Genomic DNA, 27,879 nt, shown 5'->3' on the forward strand with positions numbered 1-27,879 from the left:
CGGGACAGAAGGGCGCGGCTTCCGGGATCTGGCGGGGCCTTCGTCTCTCCTTCCAGCCTTAGCTGGGTCGTCTTCTGTGCTCGGCGTGCTCTGCTCGGGGAAGCTCAGGTGGCCGCCACGGCTTCTTGCCCTGTGACGTGCAGGTATCAGGAGATCCATAGCTAAGAAGCCTGGACACCCGGGAAGCTGGGAAATGGTGAGTATGTGGGCGGGGTCCCGAGGTGGGCAGGGGGCTGATGGAAACGGGCTGGAACTGGCTGTGGCGGCCCCAGGCCTCCCCACAGCTCCCTCCGGAGTCTGCAGACACGAGACCCCGCTGGACCCGCCCGGCCCTCAGCTTCCCTTGGCCTCAGGATGTGGGCTGGGCCGCCAGCCTCAGCCGGCGTCCGGTCCGCTTCTGTGCTCGACTTCCGCCCGGCCGGCCCCTCGCTGGCAGCTGTGCGGTGGCGACGGCAGGCGCCTGGGGGAGAGCCCCGACCCAGGAGGAGCCACTGCGTGCGAGGAGCTGTGGGCTGTGGGGTCCCAAGCCCTCCTTTCTCCTGGTAAAAATGAAAATGGAGTCAAGGTTTAAACGTTAAAGAGATTATTTGAGCAAAGAGCTGTTCATCAATGCAGAGTGCCCATTCATGGTTTGTGGGTGCTTGGAGCAAAGGCTTTTGTAAGGGGCATGAGGAAGCGAACCAAAATCAGAACTTGGTTACAGTTACAGTTGTGGAGTCGCCTCATTTGGACTGTCCAGGTGGAAATCTGGTTATGTAATGAGAGGTTAATTGGAGATTTGTGGTTGGTTCAGCCTGAATATCGTTTCCTCCTAAAGTAGTAATTTACAAAACATGTATTTGAGTTAGATTTTTTTCCTTAGGAACCGATGGTACTAGTGCTACTTCAGTCTAATTGACTGCTAGTTAATTATTTTAAACACTCCAGAGGGGGACTGGTTTTCCACTGCGTTTCCAAATGTGTAGCAAGCAGGGTCTCACATCCACCATCCTGTCCCCCCGGCCTATGTGTCCTTTATTGCTTTATTGTACATTTCACACACAGTATTTTCATCATTTTTTCACAGAGCATTGGATGGCACTTTTTTTAGACATCTGTTTTCTGTTTGTAAACGTTTTATGTGAGCAGAGAAGAATCCCCTGACACACTGCTTTAAAAAAAATTTTGTGTCTCTTTTATCTTCCCCAGGCACAGACACCTTATCGGAATGTCTTTGGTTTGAGGTTCTGCTTTGGAAATTTTACAAGGTCATGTGTCCTCAGCCACGCTCCAGTCTTTTTCTGTGCCTGGGTTTCATAATTGTCTGGGGGGTGACCCATCTCAAGGCATGTTTAGTGAACATTAGCACCTTGTTCCTTTCCTCTCAGAGGACAGCCTCAGTGATGGAGGTGGAGCCTCTTAAGGGAGCAGATGGATGCCCTGGGGCTGAGAGGAAGCTGGTTTTACCCTTCCTCTCAGCATTTACAAAGCTAACACCTTAGGACTTGATGATTGGCTTCACCCAACTCCAGCTTCTGTTCTTTGGAGACACATTGCTGGTCAGCCAGTTGGATGCTGATACTGAGAAGAAAAGACAGAAATGATTTCTGACATCTGGATTCTCTCAGACTTGTGAAGGGGAAAAAACTGTTCCAAAGGACAAGGAAAACCCACTCCAGTGAGGGGATGCAAGAATCTGCACAGTCATACCACTTGGGGCACCCAGTGGGGCACAGTGTGGTGGCTCCTGGGCAAGGGGGGAAGGTGGTCAGTGAGCAGGATGGAAACAGAGGAATGTCCCAAGTGATAGGATGGCCTGACTTGGCACTTGAGTCAGATTTGTCTGTGTTACAATCAGCGTTGCCACTTCCTGGGTTTTACACCTTGAAAAATTTTTTTCACTTATTTCAACCTTAGTTTTTTATTAACTGTCAATTGCATTTTAACAGTAGAGTTTCAAAGGTAAGAAAATGTTTAAGAGGTGGATTTCCGAAAAGACATTACATATGTAGTCAAATATTCATTTGTTAAAAATTCTGATTTACCTTTTTCTTCACTAGAGTGTAGTAAGTTTGTCAGGCCTGTTCTTTTTTAGGGGGTGATTTTAAACAGAATCCCAGGGCTTAGCTGTGGGAATGCTACCAGGGAAAGTAATAGGGAAAATCCTCTTCCAGTATGGCTATAGGAAATGAATACATTTCCACAAAAAAAGTAGTAGATTAATTGGTGAATTACATTGATTCATCAAAATATTAGTTCCTCTTTTTTGCAGGGTGGAGGACTTGTGGAGTTGATATCTCTGTTATCTAGATGTCTGAGTTTAATACTGAATTTTAGAAGATGGGACTTGGCATCTCCCAGATATGTTCATATGTGATTGTTTACTGAATGATTTGAATTACGGAAATAATGTGACATGTTTATTGTCTGAAACTGAGAGTTTTGCTTTTTCTATTGAGGTATACAATGTAAGTGACTTATAATTTTATTCTCTTAAATAAACACTGTGTTTGAGTGATTTTGCTGGATTCTTCAAACACTGAGCGTTTTCTCATTTACAACTAAGTGAATAACCCTGACTGGGAAATAGAAGGCGGAGCCCAGTGACTCTAAGCTAAGGCCGATCTTGAGCCTGTAAAAGAAGGTCATTGAAGGCCCAGTTAGTTCTTCCTGGAGAGCCTCCCCTGCAGGTGTCCCAGCCTGCACACCCCAGCATGAAAGGAGCACTTTATACTGAGAGGAGCTATAGAGCCCTGGAGAGCTGGGATCCACAGGCAGATGCCGTTGGGGTCAGAATGGAAGGAGTCTGGAGGCTCTTTCTGAGGATGGAATTGTTATTGTTCTGGGGCTGTTTCTAGACTTTGTCTAATAAAACAAATTCACATTTAGGTAAGAAGTTACTTACTTTTAAAGGAGTATTACAACAGAGGGAAAGCACCAACTGTGATATCTTCCAGGATCTCGAAGGTTAGGCAGACAAGGGCTTTCTTTCATTGGGAGGAACAAACCGGAGTAGAAAGGTGAGAGTGAGAGGACAAGATGCAGGGCTGGAAATCAGATCCTAGATTAGAGAAAGTTTGACTCCCATATCAGCCTGTTCTTAGGAGGGGCATAAATAGGAGTTGTGTGTTAGCTCGAGCAGAGGGTGGTACAAATTCATGAGCCTAGGAGAAGGAGAGAATCTTAAGCAGTTTGGTTAATAAGTATTTTGTTCTAACAACTGAAGACAAAATTGTTCAGCTGACTGTTTATAGAGGGAAAAAATGGGAATTTGAAAGTCTGTGCCTGGCTTTGTGATAGGTATAAGAAGGAGCTTCATCTAAGTTAGAGGGGTGTTGCTTTTTATTAAGCTGTTCTTGGAGAACACAGAGGTGAAGGATTTCATTAATCACAGCTATTTACCCGCTCCATCTTCCCCCACCACTTTCCATTGCCATATTCAGTTCTTCCATTTGACTGTTCCTGAGTTGTATCTTTTACAATAAACTGGTAAACATAAGTACAGTGCTTTGCTGAGTTCTGTGAATAGCTCTGTCAAATGATTGTACTTGAGGAGTGGGTGAGGGGAGTTTCTGATACATAGGCAGTAGCCCAGAAGTATTGTTGGGCCCCCGGGGACGTGTGACTGGCCCCTGCCGTGGGGACAGTGTTGTGGGACGGAGTCTTGAACCTGTGGGTCCTGTGCCAACTTTGGGTGGTGTCAGAATTGAGTTGTTGTACACCCTGTTGGTGATGGAGAATTGGTTGGTGTTCAGCGAACTCCACACATTTGGTGTCAGAAAAAAAAGACATCACAGCCTGTAATCCCAGCACTTTGGGAGGCCCAGGCGGGCAGATCATGAAGTCAGGAGATTGAGACCGTCCTGGCTAACACAGTGAAACCCGGTCTCTACTAAAAATACAAAAAACTAGCTGGGCATGGTGGCAGGTGCCTGTAGTCCCAGTTACTTGGGAGGCTGAGGCAGGAGAATGGTGTGAACCTGGGAGGTGGAGCTTGCAGTGAGCCCAGATCACGCCACTGCACTCCAGCCTGGGCGACAGAACAAGACTCCGTCTCAAAACAAACAAACAAACAAACAAAACACAAGAGATCACAGCAGCCTGGGCTGGAGGCATCTCAGGGTGTCCCAGCATTGGGAGGCTCTGTTCTCCTGCACACACACTGCACATTCTCCTGGGATTCCAGCTCTCCTCTCAGGATCAGACAGGACTGAGGACTTAGAAGCAAAGAGTTCTGAGGACAGACCCCCTCTTTACTCTGCTGCCACTACATGATTTTCACCCACTTGTAAACGTACCCACTAGGCACTGATGTGGCCATGTCCCTCCCAGAACAAGGCTTCACCCTCAGGAATCCCGTCACAGCACCTTTGCTTCTAGAGTTTCCCATAGAAAACCCACACAGGTGCCTGGAAGACTCCCGGCCTATCCCCACCCCCAGCAACCTGGTCCCTCCACGGTATGACCGTCATCTCATCTGCCTGCATGGATACAGGAATGAGCCGGAGCACAGCCCCACTTGGGCCAGTATCTGTAGGCACAAACCACTTCTTCACTAACCCTGCACTGAGTACTTAACGTGGGTACTTGATAGCACTTTTCTGTTTTTTCTTTCCCACAAACCCTCTTTGATACTCACAGTTTGTCCCAGGCCTCAAGTGCCTGAATCCAGACCTACTGGAATTCAGATATCCGTGAGTCCAAGATGATGGCCCTTGACTTGGCTGTGGAAGGTCATTGAAGGCCCGATTACTTCTTCCTGGGGAGCCTGGGCTGTGGCAGGTCATGGGGAGCCTGGTTAGTTCTTCCTGGGGAGCACCCCCGTGCAGGTGTCCTTACACCCCAAGCATGAAAGGAGCTCTTTATACTGAGAGCAACTAGAAATAAGAGGCTTAACTCCCTCACCAGAAAATAGGAGAATAAAGTTTGCTCTTCTCCCCTTTTTTAAAGCTTTTAATTACTTTATTTTATTTTTTGAGACACGGTTTCACTCTTTTCACTCAGGCTGGAGTGCAGTGGCACATTCATAGCTTACTACAGCCTCAAACTCCTAGGCTCAAGTGATCCTCCTTCCTCAACAGCGAGAAGTAAAGGAACACACCACACCACATTGCAGATTTTATTTTTTATCCTGTGTAGAGGTGAGATCTCACTTATGTTGCCCTGGATGGTCTCAAACTCCTGGCTTCGTGCTGTCCTCTTGCCTTGGCCTCCCAAGTGCTGGGATTACAGGCATGAGCCGCTGTGCCTGGCCAACATAGACATCTTAAGGCCCCAGTTTCAGAGTGGCACCCTTTGAGTTTTCCAAGTCCAGTGATCTGTTACAGTTGTGTGAGAAGCTCCTGGTATAAAAAGAGCCTGGTGGCCAAGGCGGGCAGATCACCTGAGATCGGGAGTTCAAGACCAGCCTGACCAACATGGAGAAACCGCATCTCTACTAAAAATACAAAATTAGCTGGGTGGTAGTGCATGCCTGTAATCCCAGCTACTCGGGAGGCTAAGGCAGGAGAATCGCTTGAACCCGGAAGGCAGAGGTTGTGGTGAGCCGAGATCGTGCCATTGCACTCCAGCCTGGACAACAAGAGTGAAACTCTGTCTCAAAAAAAAAAAAGAGCCTGGTGACAGAATCTGTAAATGTAAACAAGAACCTCAGCAGGGCGAGGTTAGGGCCACAAAATAGGCAGAGCCGGTCACAGTCACACCCACCTGTGAAGTGTGATATGGAAGCACTGTTGTCCTTTCTCTTACTCAAGATTTAGCTAACTAGGGACAGGTAATATCTCCTCTGGATTAAGAATCTGCCACTCCACCATGGCAGGTTTTTTTTTTTTTTTTTGAGACGGAATCTTACTTTGTCACCCAGGCTGGAGTGCAGTGGGGCGATCTCAGCTCATTGCAACCTCTGCCTCCTGAGTTAAAGCAATTCTGCTACCTCAGCCTCCCAAGTAACTGGGATTACAGGTGCCCGCCACCACGCCCAGCTAATTTTTTTGTATTTTAGTAGAGATGGGGTTTCACCATGTTGGCCAGGCTGGTCTCAAACTCCTGACCTCAGGTGACCTGCCCGCCTCAGCTTCCCAAAGTCCTGGGATTACAGGTATGGGCCACCGTGCCGGCCTGTTTTCTATTTTTGCCCCAAGAATCAGCCGGAATCTCTCTTGCCTAGATCACCATGGAGACATAAGCCCAGGGTCACTGAGGACCCTGTCGCAGGTACCTGGGAGTCTTTAAACATTAGTGCAGACTAAGGTCAGGCTGACAAGGTCTAAATCTGCTTCCAGTCTACGGCCATACCACTCTGAACATGCCCTATCTCATCTCATCTTGGAAGCTAAGCAGGGTCAGGCCTGGGAATACTGGATGCTGTAGGCTTTTTTCCTGTTTTTTTCCTTTAAAAATAAACAAACAAAGCTGCTTCCATCTCAGAGGAAGAGAAATGAGTCATGCATGTTTCTTCTTTCCCCCTCACAAAAGGAATCTCTTTGATTGATATCCAGATGGGACTGGCTCCCGTTTCCTGGTATTGGGTAAAAAAACAAGGAGGAGATCTCGAGACTCAAACTGATAAACCAGTTGCTTCCATTTCATATGGCCGTTACAAAAACAGATGACGCAGTCTTGGGTCCTTACCAACCAGGAACTTTCAGTCTAGAGCCAGTGGATAAATGGTTGAATTCGGCATCCTGTGGTCAGTAAAAGAAGGGAGGTATACAGGGGATTGTGGCTTCATTGGGGCCACTTCTCTTTTCTTGTTCTTTTGTGAGTTATGGTGTTGCCACCTGAAGGGCTATTTATGGACAAAAGAGTTGTTATTATCTTTAGTTCTAGTGCATTTTCCTTGCCAAGAATAAATATTTAGTTTCTAACATATTTGTCCTAGAAAGTTCTAAGGGTTTTGGTTAAATTGCTCGTTGCTGTATCTTATAAAATAGACAAGGAAGTGGCTAAAATTGGTTAAAATTACACAAACTCTGGGAGTCAAGTGTCTGTTGGACAGGCTTAGGAAAAACAGAACTGGTAGTACCCAGAGGCATAAAGATGAGAAGCTGGGGGTCTGCTTCTTGGCCCAGCTCTGCCAGATCAACCTGCTTCCCAGGCCTTATCCCACCCTGAAATCTCCCTCACAGAATTCATTAGAGGACATCAGAGTTGTTGCGTGGTGGTTCCTGTGATGTCTCCAGAGCAGGTGCTCACAATTTTCCCAAACCCAAAAGCAGATAAATGAGAACAAAGAACTGTGTAATTGTGGCCCTTTGTTTTTCACTGAAACCAGTGCTGCTAGAGACATCCCACCCAGCAACCTGTTGTTCATTCCTGCAGATCCAGTTGTTCTTCATTCCTGCAGATCCAGTAGTTCCTCCATGAGACAACGAAAAATCCCTCTCAACTACATTTAACCCCTTCTTTCTGTATCTCTCCCATCAGTCTGTATTTAGCTTTTATTCTATATATTTTCTTTCTAAAACTCAGTGATGGAGAAACAGAAAAAGAAAAGCTGCACCCTTCATGTAAACCCTGGGGATTATGGAACACTTAGTACCCACCTCTCGGAGTGTTAGAAGAATTACCTCACCTACTACTAGGTTTTCAGCGCTATCCTCTGTAACACACTTCTGAGCACATAGTATGTGTTCCGTAAACATTCATTAATGCCCGTGTCCATGCTGTTCTCCCAGTACAGACTTACTCAGACATTGCTGCCTTCTCTAGACTTCAGTAAACTTTAAAGGCTCAGCAGAGAATGCCATTTTTCAGGATGGCGATTGGTGGTCTTCACTTGCAATCAGAAGCATTTCTGGTTTTTGTTTGTTTTTTTGTTTTTGGAGACTGAGTTCCCTCTTGTTGCCCAGGATAGAGTGCAATGGTACAATCTCAGCTCACTGCAACCTCTGCCTCCCAGGTTCAAGCGATTCTCCTGCCTCAGCCTTCCCCAGTAGCTGGAATTACAGACATGCGCCACCACGCCCGGCTAATTTTGTATTTTTAGTAGAGACGGGGTTTCTCCCTGTTGGTCAGGCTGGTCTTGAACTCCCGACCTCAGATGATCCGCCCGCCTCGGCCTCCCAAAGTGCTGGGATTACAGGCGTGAGCCACCGCGCCCGGCCAAAGCATTTCTGTTGTGATACCGGTGTTGTGTATAGGTTTCTAAAATTTGGCATTTCAGAAATGCCAAAGCATTTCTGTTGTGATACCGGTGTTGGGTACAAGGGACTCTGTGCTGTATTTGCCTTCTCTAGCTGAGTGCTGCTAATAAGGAGTCCAGGGGGAACAGTATCAGAAGACTTGTTATAGAAGCCAATTTGCAGACCCCTTTCACACCTGCGGAAACACATTACTTAGAACGGGGCCTGGAATACCAAATCAGAATACCAAATTATTTATATGTACATTGAAGCCAGAGGGACAGTACTCAGCTATGTGGTTCACAGCCCAGGCTTGCAATTAGAATCAAATAGCCGGTTTGGAGAGCTGCCATCACACGTGCCCTCTCCAAAGATGCTGTCTGTCGTCTGGATGGAAGCACAATTGTTGTTTTAAGTAAGTGCCCCCAGCGATTCTAAGCTGAGATCAGAGTCAACCTTGAGGGCTCCCAGATACAGTCATGAGACTTGGGTTCCAAAAGGAGGTCAGAGGGCCTGCTCTTGGGTTTGATAGGGATAGGTCACCAAGGTCCATATTGCCTTTGCTGTACCACAAATTGCTGGAGTTCATGGCAGCGGTGATCACCCGAAGGCAGGACATTTTTGGTCTTTATGTGGTAGCTCATTTTTCCTGTCTCCTGTGACAAAAAATAGGGGAGTATTCCCTTTTCTGCACTGCAGGGCCTTCTGCCTGTAGGTGTGTGGTTGCAGGTGAAAGGGTTGTGCTGACACCTTTAAAGACATATTCTCAAATGCAGGTGTGATTTGTCCAGATAATCTCACCTGAGAAGGAATCCCAGAGAAGAAGGAAGAAGAGGAAGAAATGGCTGGTTCTCAGGTGAATGTGTCTGGGTTCAGGGGATGTGTCCTCTTTTCTTCTGGGATGTTATGTGTTTGGAACTTGCAAACCTTTATTTCTGTACTTCTGATGTACCTGCCTAATGTGTTTCTTCCCAACTACCTTCCCCCCTTCCCCTGCCCTTTTTCTTATGATTGATAAGGAGCTCTGTAAAATCCTTCCTCCTGTATACCAGAACCTTCTCTCCATTCTCTCCTTCCAGGCTTCTTATATGTCAGGACCAAATCTTACCATTAACATATGATGGGCAGTATTGAGATGGTCTGTGACCTATCAACATGGGAAAGTGTGGATCCCCAGGATTACCCTTGGGGATGGGGCTGAGTCTTGGGGTGTCAGTGAAGAAGGGGATCATGTACCGTTTAGATTTCATCCACATGCTCCATCATCTCTATGCAGAACAGAATTAAGAAAAGAGACATTTAAAGAGGATGGCATTTGTTGCCTGGAATAACTTAAAGTTCTGAAAAGAGAATAATTAGAAGACATTTGCTGTCTAGGATGCTAAAGAAACACTACTGAAATACCCTATTACAGATTAAAGAACCAGGGAAACAGCTATAGCTTGAACTTTGCATAAAACTGATGTTTCTGGCCAGGCACTGTGGCTCACACCTGTAATCCCAGCACTTTGGGAGGCTGAGGCGGGCGGATCACTTGAGGTCAGGAGTTCAAGACCAGCCTGGCTAACATGGTGAAACCCCATCTCTACTAAAAATACAAAAATTAACTGGGTGTGGTGGTGCACGCCTGTAATCCCAGCTATTTGGGAGGCTGAGGTGGGAGAATCACTCGAACCTGGGAAGCAGAGGCTGCAGTGAGCTGAGATTGCACCATTGCACTCCAGCCTGAGCGACAGAGCAAGACTGTCTCAAAAAAACAAAACAAAAAAGCATGTTTCTACATGATTAGATTCAGATTGTAATTTACTATTTTTGTGGCCAATAATATCAGAGCAGTGATACTGTGTCCTTGATGTCATGTGATCCTTGACATCCGTGATGTCAATTTATCCTGTTATAGTTGATCTTAATTTTATTTACTTGGTTAAGGTGCTCTCTGCCAGATTTTTGCACTATAGAGGTATTTTTTTCATTATTATTTAGTACCTTGGGGAGATTTACTGACTGATACATATAAGCCATCACATTTAATTAGGAAGTTCTTCTTTCTTTGTAGATTCTCCTTGCTTATAGCTTGCTTTGGAAAATGAAGGCTCTCATGTTTGTTTATTGGTTAGATAAACTGAAATAAACACAGGCTCTGCCACTTCCTGCATGTCTGAAAAAATATTTTCCTTGGCCCAGACACAGTGGCATCACTGTATGGCTCACTTAGAAATCCAGAAACTCAGGCTTCACCCTAGGCCTTCTGAATTAGAACCTGCATTTTAAGAAGATCTCTAGTTTATTGTGTACACATTAAAATTTGAGGGGTACCTTCTGATGAATCATGACTTCTACATTTACATGTACCAGCTTATCCTGTGTAATGTAAATAGAGCAGGAAAAAATGTATATGCCTGTGTTGATGCCCTTAATTTTATACTGTATTATTCACAAGAGTAGACTGTCTACCCTGGTTATGTGGAGCTTATGCCATCCTCTTTCTTCAGAATTAAAGAATATGTTAGAGAATATTTCTGTGTTTACAATTATTTGATCATTTCAGTCTCTTCTATAAGTAAGAACCAGTTCTCTCTGTCTCTCTTTGTGCCTGGAATCAAATTAAGAACTCTGCCCATGGCCACTTGATAAGTATGTGTTTTTTCTTTGCCAGGGACTGTTGATATTCAGGGATGTGGCCATAGAATTCTCTCCGGAGGAGTGGAGCTATCTGGACCCTGCTCAGCAGAATCTGTATAGGGACGTGATGTTAGAAAACTACAGAAACCTGGTCTCCCTGGGTGAGGATCGCTTCAATGCATAATTTGTATTTTACACTAAGGATTTTATTTCCTTCACTGTAGAATATTTTTGGGAATTTCTGCTTTGCATGAATGAGTTTCAGATTTCTGCTTTCAAGGAAAACTTGGGGATTTGTTAGTGTAGAACAAAATAATCTTGAAGGTATTTTATCTTGACATTAACCTTCCTTTCTTGAGGTGATGTGTGTACTCAGATTAGTGGTGGCAATTCCAGAAATTTAGTAGCATGAAACAGTGTTGCCCACACCCTGAAAAATCCAGTTACCACCACCAATTTTTGATTCAGTAGTATTAGGTAGTGAAGCTAGGGACTCACAAATTTAAAATACTTTCCAAATATTCTAAAGGTTCTGTCAGGAAACAGTATTTTGGGATTAATTTACTAGAGTCTTCTATTTCCTTATTTCTCTACTGAGCACAGTACTAGGTTGGTAATTAGAGAATCCAAGCAAGAGTCATGCTACTTCTTAAAAAATAAAACAGGTCCTTTTAATTTTTTTTTTTTAAATAGGTATTGCTGTCTCTAAGCCAGACCTGATCACCTGTCTAGAGCAAAGGAATGAGCCCTGGGATGTGAAGAAACATGAGACAGTAGCCAGACACCCAGGTAGGTGGAAGTAAACGAAGTGGATGATGCAGATGAGAGGTGCAAAGACAAGGCGGAAGCCAGACCTTAAAATGTGGTTTGAGAAGCTCTGCTCTAATGGAAATGGTTTCTGAGAAGCCTGAGTTTCTTTCCCTTGCTGTCACATAGGAACACCTTCTGTCCCATGCTCTGAATTTCTTTTAGGGCTCTACTTTCCCTTCAGTGATCTTTCTTCAAGATGACAGTGACAACCAAAGTCGTCTTCATAGCTTGGAACAGACCGTATTATCTGATTGTTATTCCATTGCTTTGGGGACACAGGAATATCTGTGTATTTTTGAGAAACTGTTTGTTAAGCTGTTTTTTAAGTTCCCTTTTTGCATTATGTCTAAGGTGTGTGAGAGCAGTGGGATTTGGCTCAGAATCCCAGGAACACCAGAACAGATGTTACATGTTTTCTGCTTTGTGATTTCCCATTCTATAGAGGTTTTAAATGTCATTCTATAGAAACTTATACTCAGTAATTTTATAAGAACACTAGACATCTCCCTAAATGTAAGAAACTGTTATTTTTTATTAAACATTTATTGTTTTAGTATAAACTGAGATTGGTAATTTAAACTCTGCCCCAAATTCTCAGCTGTAGTGTGGTTTAGTGTATCTATTCACTTCTGTATTAGTCGGTTTTCACACTGCTAACAAAGACGTACCTGAGACTGGGAAGAAAAAGAGGTTTAACTGGACTTAACTATTTCCGCATGGCTGGGGAGGCCTCAGAATCATGGCAGGAGGCTAAATACGTGGCAGCAGCAAGAGAAAATGAGGAAGAAGCAAAAGTAGAAACCCCTGAGAAAGCCATCAGATCCCATGAGACTTATTTACTATCATGAGAATAGCACAGGAAAGACCGGCCCCCATGATTCAATTACCTCCCCTGGGTCCCTCCCACAGCACGTGGGAATTCTGGGAGATATAATTTAAGTTGAGATTCGGGTGGGGGCGCAGCCAAACCATATCAGCTTCCTAGATTTCTTAAATATGCTGTGTATTTGGGTAGCTTAGAGCAGTGCTAAGCGTATATTTACCTTCCACTTGCTACCTTAGTTTATAATAACTATAATTTTATAATTTTGTTTGGTATGACTGGAACTGTTATTCATATATATGTTGGTGTGTATACATTTGTGTATATATGTACATGTGTGTAACGTGGATTTTTTTCACAGATAAAAATTGTGTAAGTATTGTGTACAATGTGATGACTTGATACAACCATCTTAGCAAATTTTAAGCATACAGAATGCTATTATGAACTACAGTCATAATGCTATATACTAGATCCCCAAAACGTATTTATCTTATAATGGAAAGTTGTACTCTTTGAACAACAGCTCCCAATTTTCCCTGCCTGCAGCCTCTGGCAATCATCTTTGTACTCTCTGCTTCTATGAGTTCAACCCTTTTTGATTCCCCTTATAAGAGAGATTATGCAGTATTTTTCTTTTTGTGCCTGGCTTATTTCACTTAGCATGTTCATCCATGTTGTTGAAATGGCAGGATTTTTTTCTTTTTTTTTCTTTTTTTTTTTTTTTGAGACGGAGTCTGGCTCTGTCACTCAGGCTGGAGTGCAGTGGCGCGATCTCGGCTCACTGCAAGCTCCACCTCCCAGGTTCACGCCATTCTCCTGCCTCAGCCTCCCAAGTAGCTGGGACTACAGGCGCCTGCCACTATGCCCAGCTAATTTTTTTTGTATTTTTAGTAGAGACGGAGTTTCACCATGTTAGCCAGGATGGTCTTGATCTCCTGACCTCATGATCCGCCCGCCTAGGCCTCCCAAAGTGCTGGGATTACAGGCGTGAGCCACCGCGCCTGGCCAGGATTTTATTATTTTTAATGGCTGAATAATATTCTAGAGTGTGTGTATGTGTGTGTACTTTCATTTTTAGTGTCTGCAAACGTTTAGGTTGTTTTCATATCTTGGCAATTGTGAAAAAATGCTGCGATGAACATGAGGGTACAGTTTTTTTTCTTTTGAGATAATTATTTTATTTCCTTTGGTTATTTATGCAGAAGTGGGATTGATGAATTATATGGTAGTTTTACTTTTTCATTTTTTAATTAAGAACCTCCATACTGGTTTTGCTAATGGCTCTATGAATTTACAACACAGCAACGATATATGGAATTTATTTTTCTTCACACCTTTGTCAATACTTGTACTGGCTTATTTCAGTTAACATAATATTCTCAAGCTTTATCCTTATCATACAATGTGACAATATCTCCTCCTTTAAGGCTGATAATATCAATTTTATGTATATGCCACATTATCTCGTTTGTAGTTTTTTTATTTGTATGAATTTAGGTTATAAATTAATTTTTTAAGTGGAGAGATTATGCAGTAGTGAAGTCAGGGCTTTTGTCCATCCCTTGAATAATACACATCTCTCTTCTTTTTGATATTCGCCATCCAAACAGGTGTGAAGTGATGTCTGATTGTGGTTTCGAGTTGCAGTTGTTTGATGACTGGTGATGTTGAGCACCTTTAAGGATACATTTTTAGGAACGTTACATGTATTCACACTGTTATGCAAAAGACTGCTAGAAATTTTACATCTTGCAAAACCAAAACTCAGTACTCCTTAAGTAAGAACTGCCCATTTTATTCTCTCTCCAGCCTTTGACAAACACCCTTCTACTTTCTATATGATCTTGGCTACTTAAGATATTATGTAGAAATAGAATCATACACTGTCACTGGTACTGGCTTATTTCGGTTAACATAATATTCTCAAGCTTTACCCTTATCATACAATGTAACAATATTTCCTTCTTTAAGGCTAAATAATATCAATTTATGTATATGCCACATTTATTTTTATCTATTGATCAGTTGGGGGACATCAGGGTTGATTCTGCATTTTGGCTTTTGTGAATAATATTGCAATATATCTTCTAGGTTCTGAGTTTGAGTATATACTCAGAAATGGGATTGCTGGATTATATGAAATTCCATTTTTAGTTTTTTGAGGAATCTCTATACTGTTTTTTAATAGTGGCTGTGTCATATTTTTTCATCAACAGTGCACACAGGTTTCCATTTCGCCACATTCTTGACAGATTAGTTTCTGTTGGTCTTTTTTTTTTTTTTCAGACAAGGTCTTGCTCTGTCACCCAGGTAGGAATGCAGTGGCACAATCTCGGCTCACTGCAACCTCTGCTTCCTGGGTTCAAGTGATTCTTGTGCCTCAGCCTCCCAAGTAGTTAGGATTACAGGCATGCACCACCATGCCTGGTTAATTTTTGTATTTTTAGTAGAGATGGGGTTTCACCATATTGGCCAGACTAGTCTCGAACTCCTGGCCTCATGTGATTCACCTGCCTCAGCCTCCCAAAGTGCTGAGATTACAGGCATGAGCCACTGTGCCCAGCCTCCATTCATTTTTAATAGTGGCCATTTTGATGGATGTGAGGTGATATCTCATTGTGATTTTGCTTTGCAGTTCTCTACAAATAGTGATTTTCAGCATTCTTTCAAGTGCCTGTTGGCCATTTGAGTATTATCTTTTAAAGAAAAGTCAGTTCAATCCTTTGTCTGTTTTTAAGTCAAATTATTATTTTTGGGGGGCTGAGTTTTAGGAGAGATACATTCTGTACAGTAACTCCTATCAAATATCTAATAGGTAAGTATTTTCACCCATTTCTAAGGTGGCATTTTCACTCCACTAATTGTTTCCTTTAATGTTCAGAAATTCTCAAGTTTGATGTAGTTCAGTTTTTTTGTTCTTTGTTGCTTATGCATTTGACATCATATCCAAGAAAACAGTGCAAAGACCAATGTCATGATCTTTTCCTCTATATTTTCTCCTGAGAGTTTTGTTATATTTTTATGTTTAAGCATTGAATCCTTTTAAAATATTGTTTGCATATAATGCAAAGGAAGGGTCCAACTTAATTTTTTTCATGTAGATACTCGGTTTTTAACATGATTTGTTGAAGAGACTCTCCTTTCCCTATTGTGTGGTCATAGCCACCTTGCAGAAGATCATTTGATTGTATACAAAAGGGTTTATATCTAGGTTCTCTCTTCTGTTTCATTATCTGATTATTAATATTTATCTTTTTATAGCATTGTGTAATATGTTTGAAACCAGGAAGTGTAAAGCCTCTTCTTATTCTTTTTATTTTATAGTTTTTGTTGTTGTTTTTTTGTTTGTTTGTTTTAATAATAGAGACAGGGTCCAATCTGGCTTCAAACTCCTGGCCTCAAGTGATCCTCTCATGTTTACCTCCCAAAGTGCTAGAATTACAAGCATAAGCCACCACACCCATCCTTTTCTTCTTTTGAAAGGGTGTTTGGCTAGTCATAGTTTCTAAACAAATTTTAGGATTTGGAAAATATTTCTGCAAAAAAAGTACCATTGGGATTTTGATAGAGATTACGTTGAATTTGTACATCACTGTTAGTACTGATATCTTTTTTTTTTTTTTTTTTTTTCTGAGACGGAGTCTTGCTCCGTCACCCAGGCTGGAGTGCAGTGGTGCGATCTCGGCTCACTGCAAGCTCTGCCTCCTGGGTTCATGCCATTCTCCTGCCTCAGTCTCCCGAGTAGCTGGGACTACAGGTGCCTGCTACCACACCCGGCTAATTTTTTTGTATTTTTAGTAGAGACGGGGTTTCACCATGTTAGCCAGGATGGTCTCGATCTCCTGACCTTGTGATCCGCCCACCTCAGCCTCCCAAAGTGCTGGTATTACAGGCATGAGCCACCGTGCCTGGCTGGTACTGATATCGTAACAAAAAAATCATCTGACCTTTGAGCAAGAATATGTTCCACAGTGTGTTTAATTTCTACATATTTTGGATTTGGTTAGAAAAAAATACATTGTTTGATTTCAGTCTTCTTAAATCTGGTAAGTTGTTATGTGTCCTAACAGAATGAATATGCAATTGAGAATATTGTGTATTCTGCTTTTTTTCCTGGCGAATTCTGTACATGTCTGTTAGGTCTAATTAGTCTATAATCCTTAAATTTTCTGTTTTTTTATTGATCTTCTATGTGATTTTTCTATTCATTATTGAAAGTGGAATCTTGAAGTCTACAATTGTGTTGCTGTGTATTTCTTAGCTCATTTCTGTCAATATTTGCTTCATATATGTGGCAGTAAATATTGCTCCATATACACACACACACACATATATACACACATACTATATATACATATATATGTATGTGTGTGTGTGGAGTGTGTGTATATAAAACTGTTAAAGATTTTTGGTAAATGGGCCTGTTTTACCATTATATCAATCTTTGTCTTGTGTGACAGTTTTTAATTTAAAATGTATCTTGTATAATATAATTGTGGCCACACCACCCGATTGTGGTTACTATTTTCATGGAATATATTTTTTTCATTCTTTACTTTCAGCCTATTTGACTCCTTTAGAGCTACAGTTGAGTCTGTTGTATAAAGCATATTTTAGAATCTTGTTTGTTCTTAATCCATTCAGGCATTTTCTTTTCATTAAGGAATTTAATCCATTTATATTTAAAGTAATTCCTAAAGGAAATGGCAGTACTATTACCGTCTTGTTTGTAATTGTTTTCTGTTCCTTGTAGATATGTCGTCCCTCATTTCCTTTCTCACCTCTCTCACTGCCTTCCTTTTTGTTTTGTTGACTGTGTAGTGACATGCTCTGATTCTTTGCTCATTTTCTTTTGCATTACTTCTATAAGTACTTTCTTTGTGATCACCTTGAGAGACAGTTCATAAAACTTCTTAAAGTTCCAATAATCTATCTCATAGCTTCCCTACAATTGAGTATAAGAAGTATTTTTCTTTATATCCCCCAATTTGATATTAATGTCAAAAATCATATCATTTTATATTGTGCATTTATTAATAGATTTATGGAGATTTATGTTGTTTTTCACATTCTACAGAGTTTTTGGTTTTATGTAACATTAGACAAGTCTATATCTGTGTATATATTTACCTTTAACAGCTTTATATTTTCATATGAATTTATGATGTTGTCCAGCATCATTTTATTGTTCAACATAATGGACTGCTTTTATCATTTCTTGTAGGACCGTACTAGCAGCAGCAAACATTCTCAGCTTTTATCTTGGAAGTCTATTTTTCACTTATTTTTGAAAGTAAATTTTTTTTAGATCAAGTATCCTTAGTAATATTTTGGTTTTATCTCATCGAAAGTTTAGAAGTTCTCAGCCCTCCCCCCTTTTTTTAAAAATAACTTACCACTTTTCACCTATATCTTCTAAGTCTCTTTTTATGAATATGTTGGTCTACTGAATGGTTTCCATCAAGTCCAATATTCCATCTTCATGTTTTTCCATTTTTTAAATTTTGCTTCCACAACTCAATATCTATAAATGATATGTCTTCAATTTGCTGATGTTTTTTCTGCCTCATTAAGTCTGCTGTTTTCGCTCTTTAGTTAATTTTTCAACACAGTGTATTTTCCAGCTCAACAATTTTAGTTGGGTTTTTTTTTTTTTCTGAGGCAGAGTCTTGCTCTGTTGCCCAGGCTGGAGTGCAGTGGAGTGATCTTGGCTCACTGCAACCTCCACATCCCAGGTTCAAGCAATTCTCCTGCTTCAGCCTCCCAAGTAGCTGAGATTACAGGTGCCCGCCATTACGCCCGGCTAATTTTTTGTATTTTTAGTAGAGACGGGGTGTCACCATGTTGGCCAGGCTGGTGGTCTCGATCTCCTGACCTTGTGATTCACCTGCCTCAGCCTCCCAAAGTGCTTGGATTACAGGCGTGAGCCACCACACCAAGCTTAGTTGGGTTCTTTTTTATAGGTTTTTTCTTTTTTTAAATCTCTTTGTTGATGTATTATTTTCCTCATGCATGGTTTTCTGTTTTGTTTTTTTTTTTTATAAACAGGGTTTCACTCTGTCATCCAGGCTGGTGGTGTGTAGCAGTATGATCATAGCTCACTGTAGCTTCAAACTCCTGAGCTCAAGTGATCCTTCCACCTCAGCCTTCTAAGTGGCTGAGACTATAGGCATATACCACCATGCCTGGCTAATTTAAAAAAAAAAAAAATTGTAGAGACAGTCTCACCGTGTTACTCAAGCTGGTCTTGAACTCGGTCTCAAGCAGTTCTCCCACCTTAGCCTTCCAAAATGCTGGAATTCCAGGTGTGAGCCTCTGTACATAGCCAGGATTTATTTTTAAATGAACAATAAGGAGAGTATTTTACTTTATGTAAACCATATTGCTCTTGTCACCATGCCCAACCTGATTTTGTACAGTTACCTATATGTGTTCTGCTTTTGGTCATTGGACATGTTTAACATGATTACTTTAAATTCTTTGTCCAAAAAATGCAAAAACCTCCCTTTTTTAAGGGTCAGTTTCTAGAGATTTGTTTCTTCAAGTAGGGCAGGTTTCCTGTTTTCTCTGTGTGGCCTGTGATCACATACACAAAAATAAAATTCTATAGTACTAGAATGATGGTATATGAAACAGCTGTGCTCTGGTAATCTCATAGAAGCATGCTTATAGATGACACATTGCTTTTCCCTTTCTGTTTTTGAGATTCTCATTTGTAATTTTTTGAAACTGCTTATAATGTATCTTGTTATGGGTCTGTTTGTGTTTATCTTATTTTATTTTATTTTATTTTTATTTATTTACTTATTATTATTATTATTATACTTTAGGTTTTATGGTACATGTGCGCAATGTGCAGATTAGTTACATATGTATACATGTGCCATGCTGGTGCGCTGCACCCACCAACTCGTCATCTAGCATTAGGTATATCTCCCAATGCTATCCCTCCCCCTTCCCCCCACCCTACAACAGTCCCCAAAGTGTGATGTTCCCCTTCCGGTGTCCATGTGTTCTCATTGTTCAATTCCCACCTATGAGTGAGAATCTGTGGTGTTTGGTTTTTTGTTCTTGCGATAGTTTACTGAGAATGATGATTTCCAATTTCATCCATGTCCCTACAAAGGACATGAACTCATCATTTTTTATGGCTGCATAGTATTCCATGGTGTATATGTGCCACATTTTCTTAATCCAGTCTATCATTGTTGGACATTTGGGTTGGTTCCAAGTCTTTGCTATTGTGAATAATGCCGCAATAAACATACGTGTGCATGTGTCTTTATAGCAGCATGATTTATAGTCCTTTGGGTATATACCCAGTAATGGGATGGCTGGGTTGAATGGAATTTCTAGTTCTAGATCCCTGAGGAATCGCCACACTGACTTCCACAAGGGTTGAACTAGTTTACAGTCCCACCAACAGTGTAAAAGTGTTCCTGTTTCTCCACATCCTCTCCAGCACCTGTTGTTTCCTGACTTTTTAATGATTGCCATTCTAACTGGTGTGAGATGGTACCTCATTGTGGTTTTGATTTGCATTTCTCTGATGGCCAGTGATGGTGAGCATTTTTTCATGTGTTTTTTGGCTGCATCAATGTCTTCTTTTGAGAAGTGTCTGTTCATTTCCTTCGCCCACTTTTTGATGGGGTGGTTTGTTTTTTTCTTGTAAATTTGTTGGAGTTCATTGTAGATTCTGGATATTAGCCCTTTGTCAGATGAGTAGGTTGCAAAAATTTTCTCCCATTTTGTAAGTTGCCTGTTCACTCTGATGGTAGTTTCCTTTGCTGTGCAGAAGCTCTTTAGTTTAATTAGATCCCATTTGTCAATTTTGGCTTTTGTTGCCATTGCTTTTGGTGTTTTAGACATGAAGTCCTTGCCCATGCCTATGTCCTGAATGGTAGTGCCTAGGTTTTCTTCTAGGGTTTTTATGGTTTTAGGTCTAACGTTTAAGTCTTTAATTCATCTTGAATTGATTTTTGTATAAGGTGTAAGGAAGGGATCCAGTTTCAGCTTTCTACATATGGCTAGCCAGTTTTCCCAGCACCATTTATTAAATAGGGAATCCTTTCCCCATTTCTTGTTTTTCTCAGGTTTGTCAAAGATCAGATAGTTGTAGATATGTGGCATTATTTCTGACGGCTCTGTTCTGTTCCATTGATCTATATCTCTGTTTTGGTACCAGTACCATGCTGTTTTGGTTACTGTAGCCTTGTAGTATAGTTTGAAGTCAGGTAGTGTGATGCCTCCAGCTTTGTTCTTTTGGCTTAGGATTGACTTGGTGATGCAGGCTCTTTTTTGGTTCCATATGAACTTTAAAGTAGTTTTTTCCAATTCTGTGAAGAAAGTCATTGGTAGCTTGATGGGGATGGCATTGAATCTGTAAATTACCTTGGACAAGTATGGCCATTTTCACGATATTGATTCTTCCTGCCCATGAGCATGGAATGTTCTTCCATTTGTTTGTATCCTCTTTTATTTCCTTGAGCAGTGGTTTGCAGTTCTCCTTGAAGAGGTCCTTCACATCCCTTGTAAGTTGGATTCCTAGGTATTTTATTCTCTTTGAAGCAATTGTGAATGGGAGTTCACTCATGATTTGGCTCTCTGTTTGTCTGTTATTGATGTATAAGAATGCTTGTGATTTTTGTACATTGATTTTGTATCCTGAGACTTTGCTGAAGTTGCTTATCAGCTTAAGGAGATTTTGGGCTGAGACAATGGGGTTTTCTAGATATACAATCATGTCATCTGCAAACAGGGACAATTTGACTTCCTCTTTTCCTAATTGAATACCCTTTATTTCCTTCTCCTGCCTAATTGCCCTGGCCAGAACTTCCAACACTATGTTGAACAGAAGTGGTGAGAGAGGGCATCCCTGTCTTGTGCCAGTTTTCAAAGGGAATGCTTCCAGTTTTTGCCCATTCAGTATGATATTGGCTGTGGGTTTGTTATAGATAGCTCTGATTATTTAAGATACATCCTATCAATACCTAATTTATTGAGAGTTTTTATCATGAAGGATTGTTGAATTTTGTCAAAGGCCTTTTCTGCATCTATTGAGATAATCATGTGGTTTTTGTCTTTGGTTCTGTTTATATGCTGGATTACATTTATTGATTTGTGTATATTGAACCAGCCTTGCATCCCAGGGATGAAGCCCACTTGATCATGGTGGATAAGGTTTTTGATGTGCTGCTGGATTCTGTTTGCCAGTATTTTATTGAGGATTTTTCCATCAATGTTCATCAAGGATATTGGTCTAAAATTCTCTTTTTTTTGTTGTGTCTCTGCCGGGCTTTGGTATCAGGATGATGCTGGCCTCATAAAATGAGTTAGGGAGGATTCCTTCTTTTTCTATTGATTGGAATAGTTTCAGAAGGAATGGTATCAGCTCCTCCTTGTACCTCTGGTAGAATTCGGCTGTGAACCCATCTGGTCCTGGACTTTTTTTGGTTGGTAAGCTATTGATTATTGCCACAATTTCAGCTCCTGTTATTGGTCTATTCAGGGATTCAACTTCTTCCTGGTTTAGTCTTGGGAGGGTGTATGTGTTGAGGAATTTATCCATTTCTTCTAGATTTTCTAGTTTATTTGCATAGAGGTGTTTGTAATATTCTCTGATGGTAGTTTGTATTTCTGTGGGATCAGTGGTGATATCCCCTTTATCATTTTTTATTGCATCTATTTGATTCTTCTCTCTTTTTTTCTTTATTAATCTTGCTAGCAGTCTATCAATTTTGTTGATCCTTTCAAAAAACCAGCTCCTGGATTCATTAATTTTTTGAAGGGTTTTTTGTGTCTCTATTTCCTTCAGTTCTGCTTTGATTTTAGTTATTTCTTGCCTTCTGCTAGCTTTTGAATGTGTTTGCTCTTGCTTTTCTAGTTCTTTTAATTGTGATGTTAGGGTGTCAGTTTTGGATCTTTCCTGCTTTCTCTTGTGGGCATTTAGTGCTATAAATTTCCCTCTGCACACTGCTTTGAATGCATCCCAGAGATTCTGGTATGTTGTGTCTTGGTTCTCGTTGGTTTCAAAGAACATCTTTATTTCTGCCTTCATTTCGTTATGTACCCAGTAGTCATTCAGGAGCAGGTTGTTCAGTTTCCATGTAGTTGAGCGGTTTTGAGTGAGATTCTTAATCCTGAGTTCTAGCTTGATTGCACTGTGATCTGAGAGATAGTTTGTTATAATTTCTGTTCTTTTATATTTATTGAGGAGAGCTTTACTTCCAAGTATGTGGTCAATTTTGGAATAGGTGTGGTGTGGTGCTGAAAAAAATGTATATTCTGTTGATTTGGGGTGGAGAGTTCTGTAGATGTCTATTAGGTCCGCTTGGTGCAGAGCTGAGTTCAATTCCTGGGTATCCTTGTTGACTTTCTGTCTCGTTGATCTGTCTAATGTTGACAATGGGGTGTTAAAGTCTCCCATTATTAATGTGTGGGAGTCTAAGTCTCTTTGTAGGTCACTCAGGACTTGCTTTATGAATCTGGGTGCTCCTGTATTGGGTGCATATATATTTAGGACAGTTAGCTCTTCTTGTTGAATTAATCCCTTTACCATTATGTAATGGCCTTCTTTGTCTCTTTTGATCTTTGTTGGTTTAAAGTCTGTTTCATCAGAGACTAGGATTGCAACCCCTGCCTTTTTTTGTTTTCCATTTGCTTGGTAGATCTTCCTCCATCCTTTTATTTTGAGCCTATGTGTGTCTGCACGTGAGATGGGTTTCCTGAATACAGCACACTGATGGGTCTTGAGTCTTTATCCAATTTGCCAGTCTGTGTCTTTTAATTGGAGCATTTAGTCCATTTACATTTAAAGTTAATATTGTTATGTGTGAATTTGATCCTGTCATTATGATGTTAGCTGGTTATTTTGCTCGTTAGTTGATGCAGTCTCTTCCTAGTCTCGATGGTCTTTACATTTTGGCATGATTTTGCAGCGGCTGGTACCAGTTGTGCCTTTCCATGTTTAGCGCTTCCTTCAGGAGCTCTTTTAGGGCAGGCCTGGTGGTGACAAAATCTCTCAGCATTTGCTTGTCTGTAAAGTATTTTATTTCTCCTTCACTTATGAAGCTTAGTCTGGCTGGATATGAAATTCTGGGTTGAAAATTCTTTTCTTTAAGAATGTTGAATATTGGCCCCCACTCTCTTCTGGCTTGTAGGGTTTCTGCTGAGAGATCCGCTGTTATTCTGATGGGCTTCCCTTTGATGGTAACCCGACCTTTCTCTCTGGCTGCCCTTAACATTTTTTCCTTCATGTCAACTTTGGTGAATCTGACAATTATGTGTCTTGGAGTTGCTCTTCTCGAGGAGTATCTTTGTGGCGTTCTCTGTATTTCCTGAATCTGAATGTTGGCCTGCCTTGCTAGATTGGGGAAGTTCTCCTGGATAATATCCTGCAGAGTGTTTTCCAACATGTTTCCATTCTCCCCGTCACTTTCAGGTACACCAATCAGACGTAGATTTGGTCTTTTCACATAGTCCCACATTTCTTGGAGGCTTTGCTCGTTTCTTTTTATTCTTTTTTCTCTAAACTTCCCTTCTCGCTTCATTTCATTCATTTCATCTTCCAGGGCTGACACCCTTTCTTCCATTTGATCGCATCGGCTCCTGAGGCTTCTGCATTCTTCACGTAGTTCTCGAGCCTTGGTTTTCAGCTCCATCAGCTCCTTTAAGCACTTCTCTGTATTGGTTATTCTAGTTATACATTCTTCTAAATTTTTTTCAAAGTTTTCAACCTCTTTGCCTTTGGTTTGAATATCCTCCCGTAGCTCAGAGTAATTTGATCGTCTGAAGCCTTCTTCTCTCAGCTCGTCAAAGTCATTCTCTGTCCAGCTTTGTTCTGTTGCTGGTGAGGAACTGCATTCCTTTGGAGGAGGAGAGGTACTCTGCTTTTTAGAGTTTCCAGTTTTTCTGCTCTGTTTTTTTCCCATCTTTGTGGTTTTATCTACTTTTGGTCTTTGATGATGGTGATGTACAGATGGGTTTTTGGTGTGGATGTCCTTTCTGTTTGTTAGTTTTCCTTCTAACAGACAGGACCTTCAGCTGCAGGTCTGTTGGAGTACCTGGCCGGCCGTGTGAGGTGTCAGTCTGCCCCTGCTGGGGGGTGCCTCCCAGTTAGGCTGCTCGGGGGTCAGGGGTTGGGGACCCACTTGAGGAGGCAGTCTCCCCGTTCTCAGATCTCCAGTTGCGTGCTGGGAGAACCACTGCTCTCCTCAAAGCTGTCAGACAGGGACATTTAAGTCTGCAGAGGTTACTGCTGTCTTTTTGTTTGTCTGTGCCCTGCCCCCAGAGGTGGAGCCTACAGAGGCAGGCAGGCCTCCTTGAGCTGTGGTGGGTTCCACCCAGTTCAAGCTTCCCGCTGCTTTGTTTACCTAAGCGAGCCTGGGCAATGGCGGGCGCCCCTCTCCCAGCCTCGCTGCCGACTTGCTGTTTGATCTCAGACTGCTGTGCTAGCAATCAGCGAGACTCCGTGGGCGTAGGACCCTCTGAGCCAGGTGCGGGCTATAATCTCCTGGGGCACCGTTTCCTAAGCCCGTCGGAAAAGCACAGTATTTGGGTGGGAGTGGCCCGATTTTCCAGGTGCCGTCTGTCACCCCTGGAAAGGGAACTCCCTGACCCCTTGCGCTTCCCGAGTGAGGCAATGCCTCGCCCCTGCTTCGGCTGGTGCACGGTGCTCTCACCCACTGACCTGCGCCCACTGTCTGGCACTCCCTAGTGAGATGAACCTGGTACCTCAGATGGAAATGCAGAAATCACCCATGTTCTGCGTCGCTCACGCTGGGAGCTGTAGACCGGAGCTGTTCCTATTCGGCCATCTTGGCTCCTCCCCCCGTTTATCTTATTTTAAATGTGTTGAGCTTCTTAATTTTTTTTTACATTTGAGAATTTGTCAGGGTTTTTGTTTTATTCTTCAGCCCAACAATTTCTATTTCTTTTTATACTTTTCTCATTTTCTTAATTTCATGTGTGTTTTCCTGTTTTACTATTGGGCATTATTCAAATGATTATCTCAAATTTTTCAGGTAACTTTTACATCTCTATTTCTTTAGGGTTGATTTCTGGGTATTTATTTTTTTATTTATTTATTTTTTGATTGAGCCGTGTTACCCTAATGTATATGTTGCAATCTTTGGTTGAGATTTGGGCACTAAAAGCCACCTGTCAAAATCTTTATAAAATGGCCTTGTCCTGGGTGGTCTGACACCAAGTGACTTGGGCTAGGGTTTCCATGAGCCTCTCAAACCTATTCTCAGGATGTATGTTCTCTGGAATTTTGTGTTTAATTTCCAGTTAAAGAGGTTTACTCTTGTTTCTTCTCTCTTTCTTCTCTAATCAATTATTTGCTAAATCTGTTGCCTGTCTGTGGTACTGCAGCCTCTCTGCTGCTATAACAATTATTTACCTTTGGTCTGAGCAGAACCAACCTTTAATTCGAAGGGAGACAGAAACTAGTCTTTGGAAATTATGTGCCACTACTATCTCTATTGAAGGAGAAGCTAGGAGTTGGGAGTTTATTCCTGAAGTCATTATGCTGTACTGAGGAGAAGAAAGAGTTGTGGTGGGTAAATGTAACAAGCTTTTCTTCCCCTTGTCTATGGCTTTTAATATGGTTTCTAGAGTTCTCACAAAGGCATTTTGTTCAGTATATTTTTGTTATATTATATTCATCAAAAAATCGGGGCCTGTAGTATTTTATTATGCTATCTCGCTAGTGTGTTGGGTATAATTTCATATATTAGCTTTTTAAATTATATTCACCTAAGTCCAGTAAGTTGGATAATACGTTATTTTAATTTTTTTCAGCTGTTTCTTCTCATTTCACCCAAGACTTCTTGCCAGAGCATGGTATAAAAGATTCATTTCAAAAAGTGATACTGAGAAGATATGGAAACTGTGGCATTGAGAATTTACACTTAAAGAAAGATTGGGAAAGTGTGGGTGAATCTAAGGTGCAGAAAGAATGTTATAATGGACTTAACCAACCTTTATCAACTACCCATACCAAAATATTTCACTTTAATAAATGTGTGAAAGTCTTTAGTAAATCATCAAATCTAAATAGACATAAGATAAGACATACTGGAGAGATATCTTCCAACTGTAAAGAATGTGACAATTCCTTTTACATATCCTCAATTCTAACTCCACTTCAGAGAATCCACACTGCAGAGAAATCCTACAAGTGTAAACAATGTGGGAAAGCCTTTAAGCACTGCTCATGCTTTCTTGAACATAAGACAATTCATAATGAAGAGAAACATTACAAATGTAAAGAATGTGGAAAAGTCTTTAAATCCTTCACAAGCCTTTCTAATCACATTATAATTCATACTGGAGAGAAACTCTATAAATGTGAAGAATGTGGCAAAGCTTTTAACCACAGTTCAAACCATGCCAAACATAAGAAAATTCACACTGGACAGAAACCCCATAAATGTGAAGAATGTGGCAAAGCCTTTAACTGGTTCTCATACCTAACTCTACATAAAAGAATTCATACTGGAGAGAAACCCTACAAATGTGATGAATGTGGCAAAGCCTTTAACCAGTGTTCAAACCTCACTAAACATAAGAGAATTCATACTGGAGAGAAACCCTACAAATGTGAAGAATGTGGCAAAGCTTTTAACCGGTGCTCACACCTTACTGAACATAAAAGAATTCATACTGGAGAGAAGCCCTATAAATGTGAAGAATGTGGTAAAGTCTTTATATCTTGTTCAAGCCTTTCAAACCATAAGAGAATTCATACAAGAGAGAAATGCTACAAATCTGAAGAATGTGGCAAAACCTTTAACCACTGCTCAGACCTTAATGTACCTGAGAAAATTCATACCTGAGAAAAATCCTACAAATGTAAAAAATGTGGCAAAGCCTTTAATACCTGCTCATGTCTTACTCAGGACCAGAGTTCATATTGAACTAAAGAATTACAAATATAATGACTGTCAAAACACCTTTCACAGAAAAAAATAATTTTACCACAGATTAATTTGTTCATTAATGGAACTTTAATTCTGTTTTTTTTTTTTTTTTTGGTCTACATAAATCTGTCCTTATGCCAGTACTATATTGTTTAATTACTGTAACATTGTAGTAAGAATTTATGTCAGGAGTGTAAGTTACTGAATTTTGTTATTATTTTTCAGAATTCTTGTGTGTTTGATTTTCTTTACATGTTTATATGGATTTTAGGAAGAGCTTGTCAATTTATATTAAAGAAAAGCAACATTGGAATTTGCATTGAATCTGTAGATAAATCTGTTGGGTATTTTGATCTTGATATTCAGTATTGTTATATTTGAATATTGAGTATATCTCAGTTTATTCAGCTCTTTGATTTCCTTCAGCATTTTAAATAATTTTCAGTGTATAGTATGTGCAGTTATTTTGTTAAGTTCGTTTCTAATTTTTTTTTCTAGGATACTATTAATGAAATTTTAATTTAATTCTTATTTTGTTTATTCCTATAATATAAAAGTACTGTCTAACCTTGTATGTTGATCTTGTGGAATTGAT

General features: G+C 40.9%; 1 protein-coding gene across 5 annotated transcripts; it reads left to right on the plus strand.

The window, feature by feature from the left end:
• Positions 1-27,601, plus strand: LOC100432935 (zinc finger protein 682-like). Of its 5 annotated transcripts, none has more exons than XM_009244995.4 (5): positions 2-196; positions 8,861-8,958; positions 10,759-10,885; positions 11,418-11,513; positions 26,164-27,601. In XM_009244995.4, the coding sequence occupies exons 2-5, from the start codon at positions 8,944-8,946 to the stop codon at positions 27,198-27,200; spliced, it is 1,275 nt and encodes a 424-aa protein (XP_009243270.1). In that variant the 5' UTR covers positions 2-196; positions 8,861-8,943; the 3' UTR covers positions 27,201-27,601. The 5 variants fall into 5 exon arrangements, with proteins under 5 accessions (XP_063580349.1, XP_009243270.1, XP_024095538.1 ...); XM_024239770.3 differs by having other exon boundaries at positions 8,894-8,958; XM_063724279.1 differs by lacking the exon at positions 26,164-27,601 and having other exon boundaries at positions 1-196; positions 11,418-11,542.
• The last annotated feature ends 278 nt before the right edge of the window (positions 27,602-27,879 follow it).

Source organism: Pongo abelii, chromosome 1, assembly GCF_028885655.2.
Source record: "Pongo abelii isolate AG06213 chromosome 1, NHGRI_mPonAbe1-v2.0_pri, whole genome shotgun sequence".
NCBI classification, from domain to species: Eukaryota; Metazoa; Chordata; class Mammalia; order Primates; family Hominidae; genus Pongo; species Pongo abelii.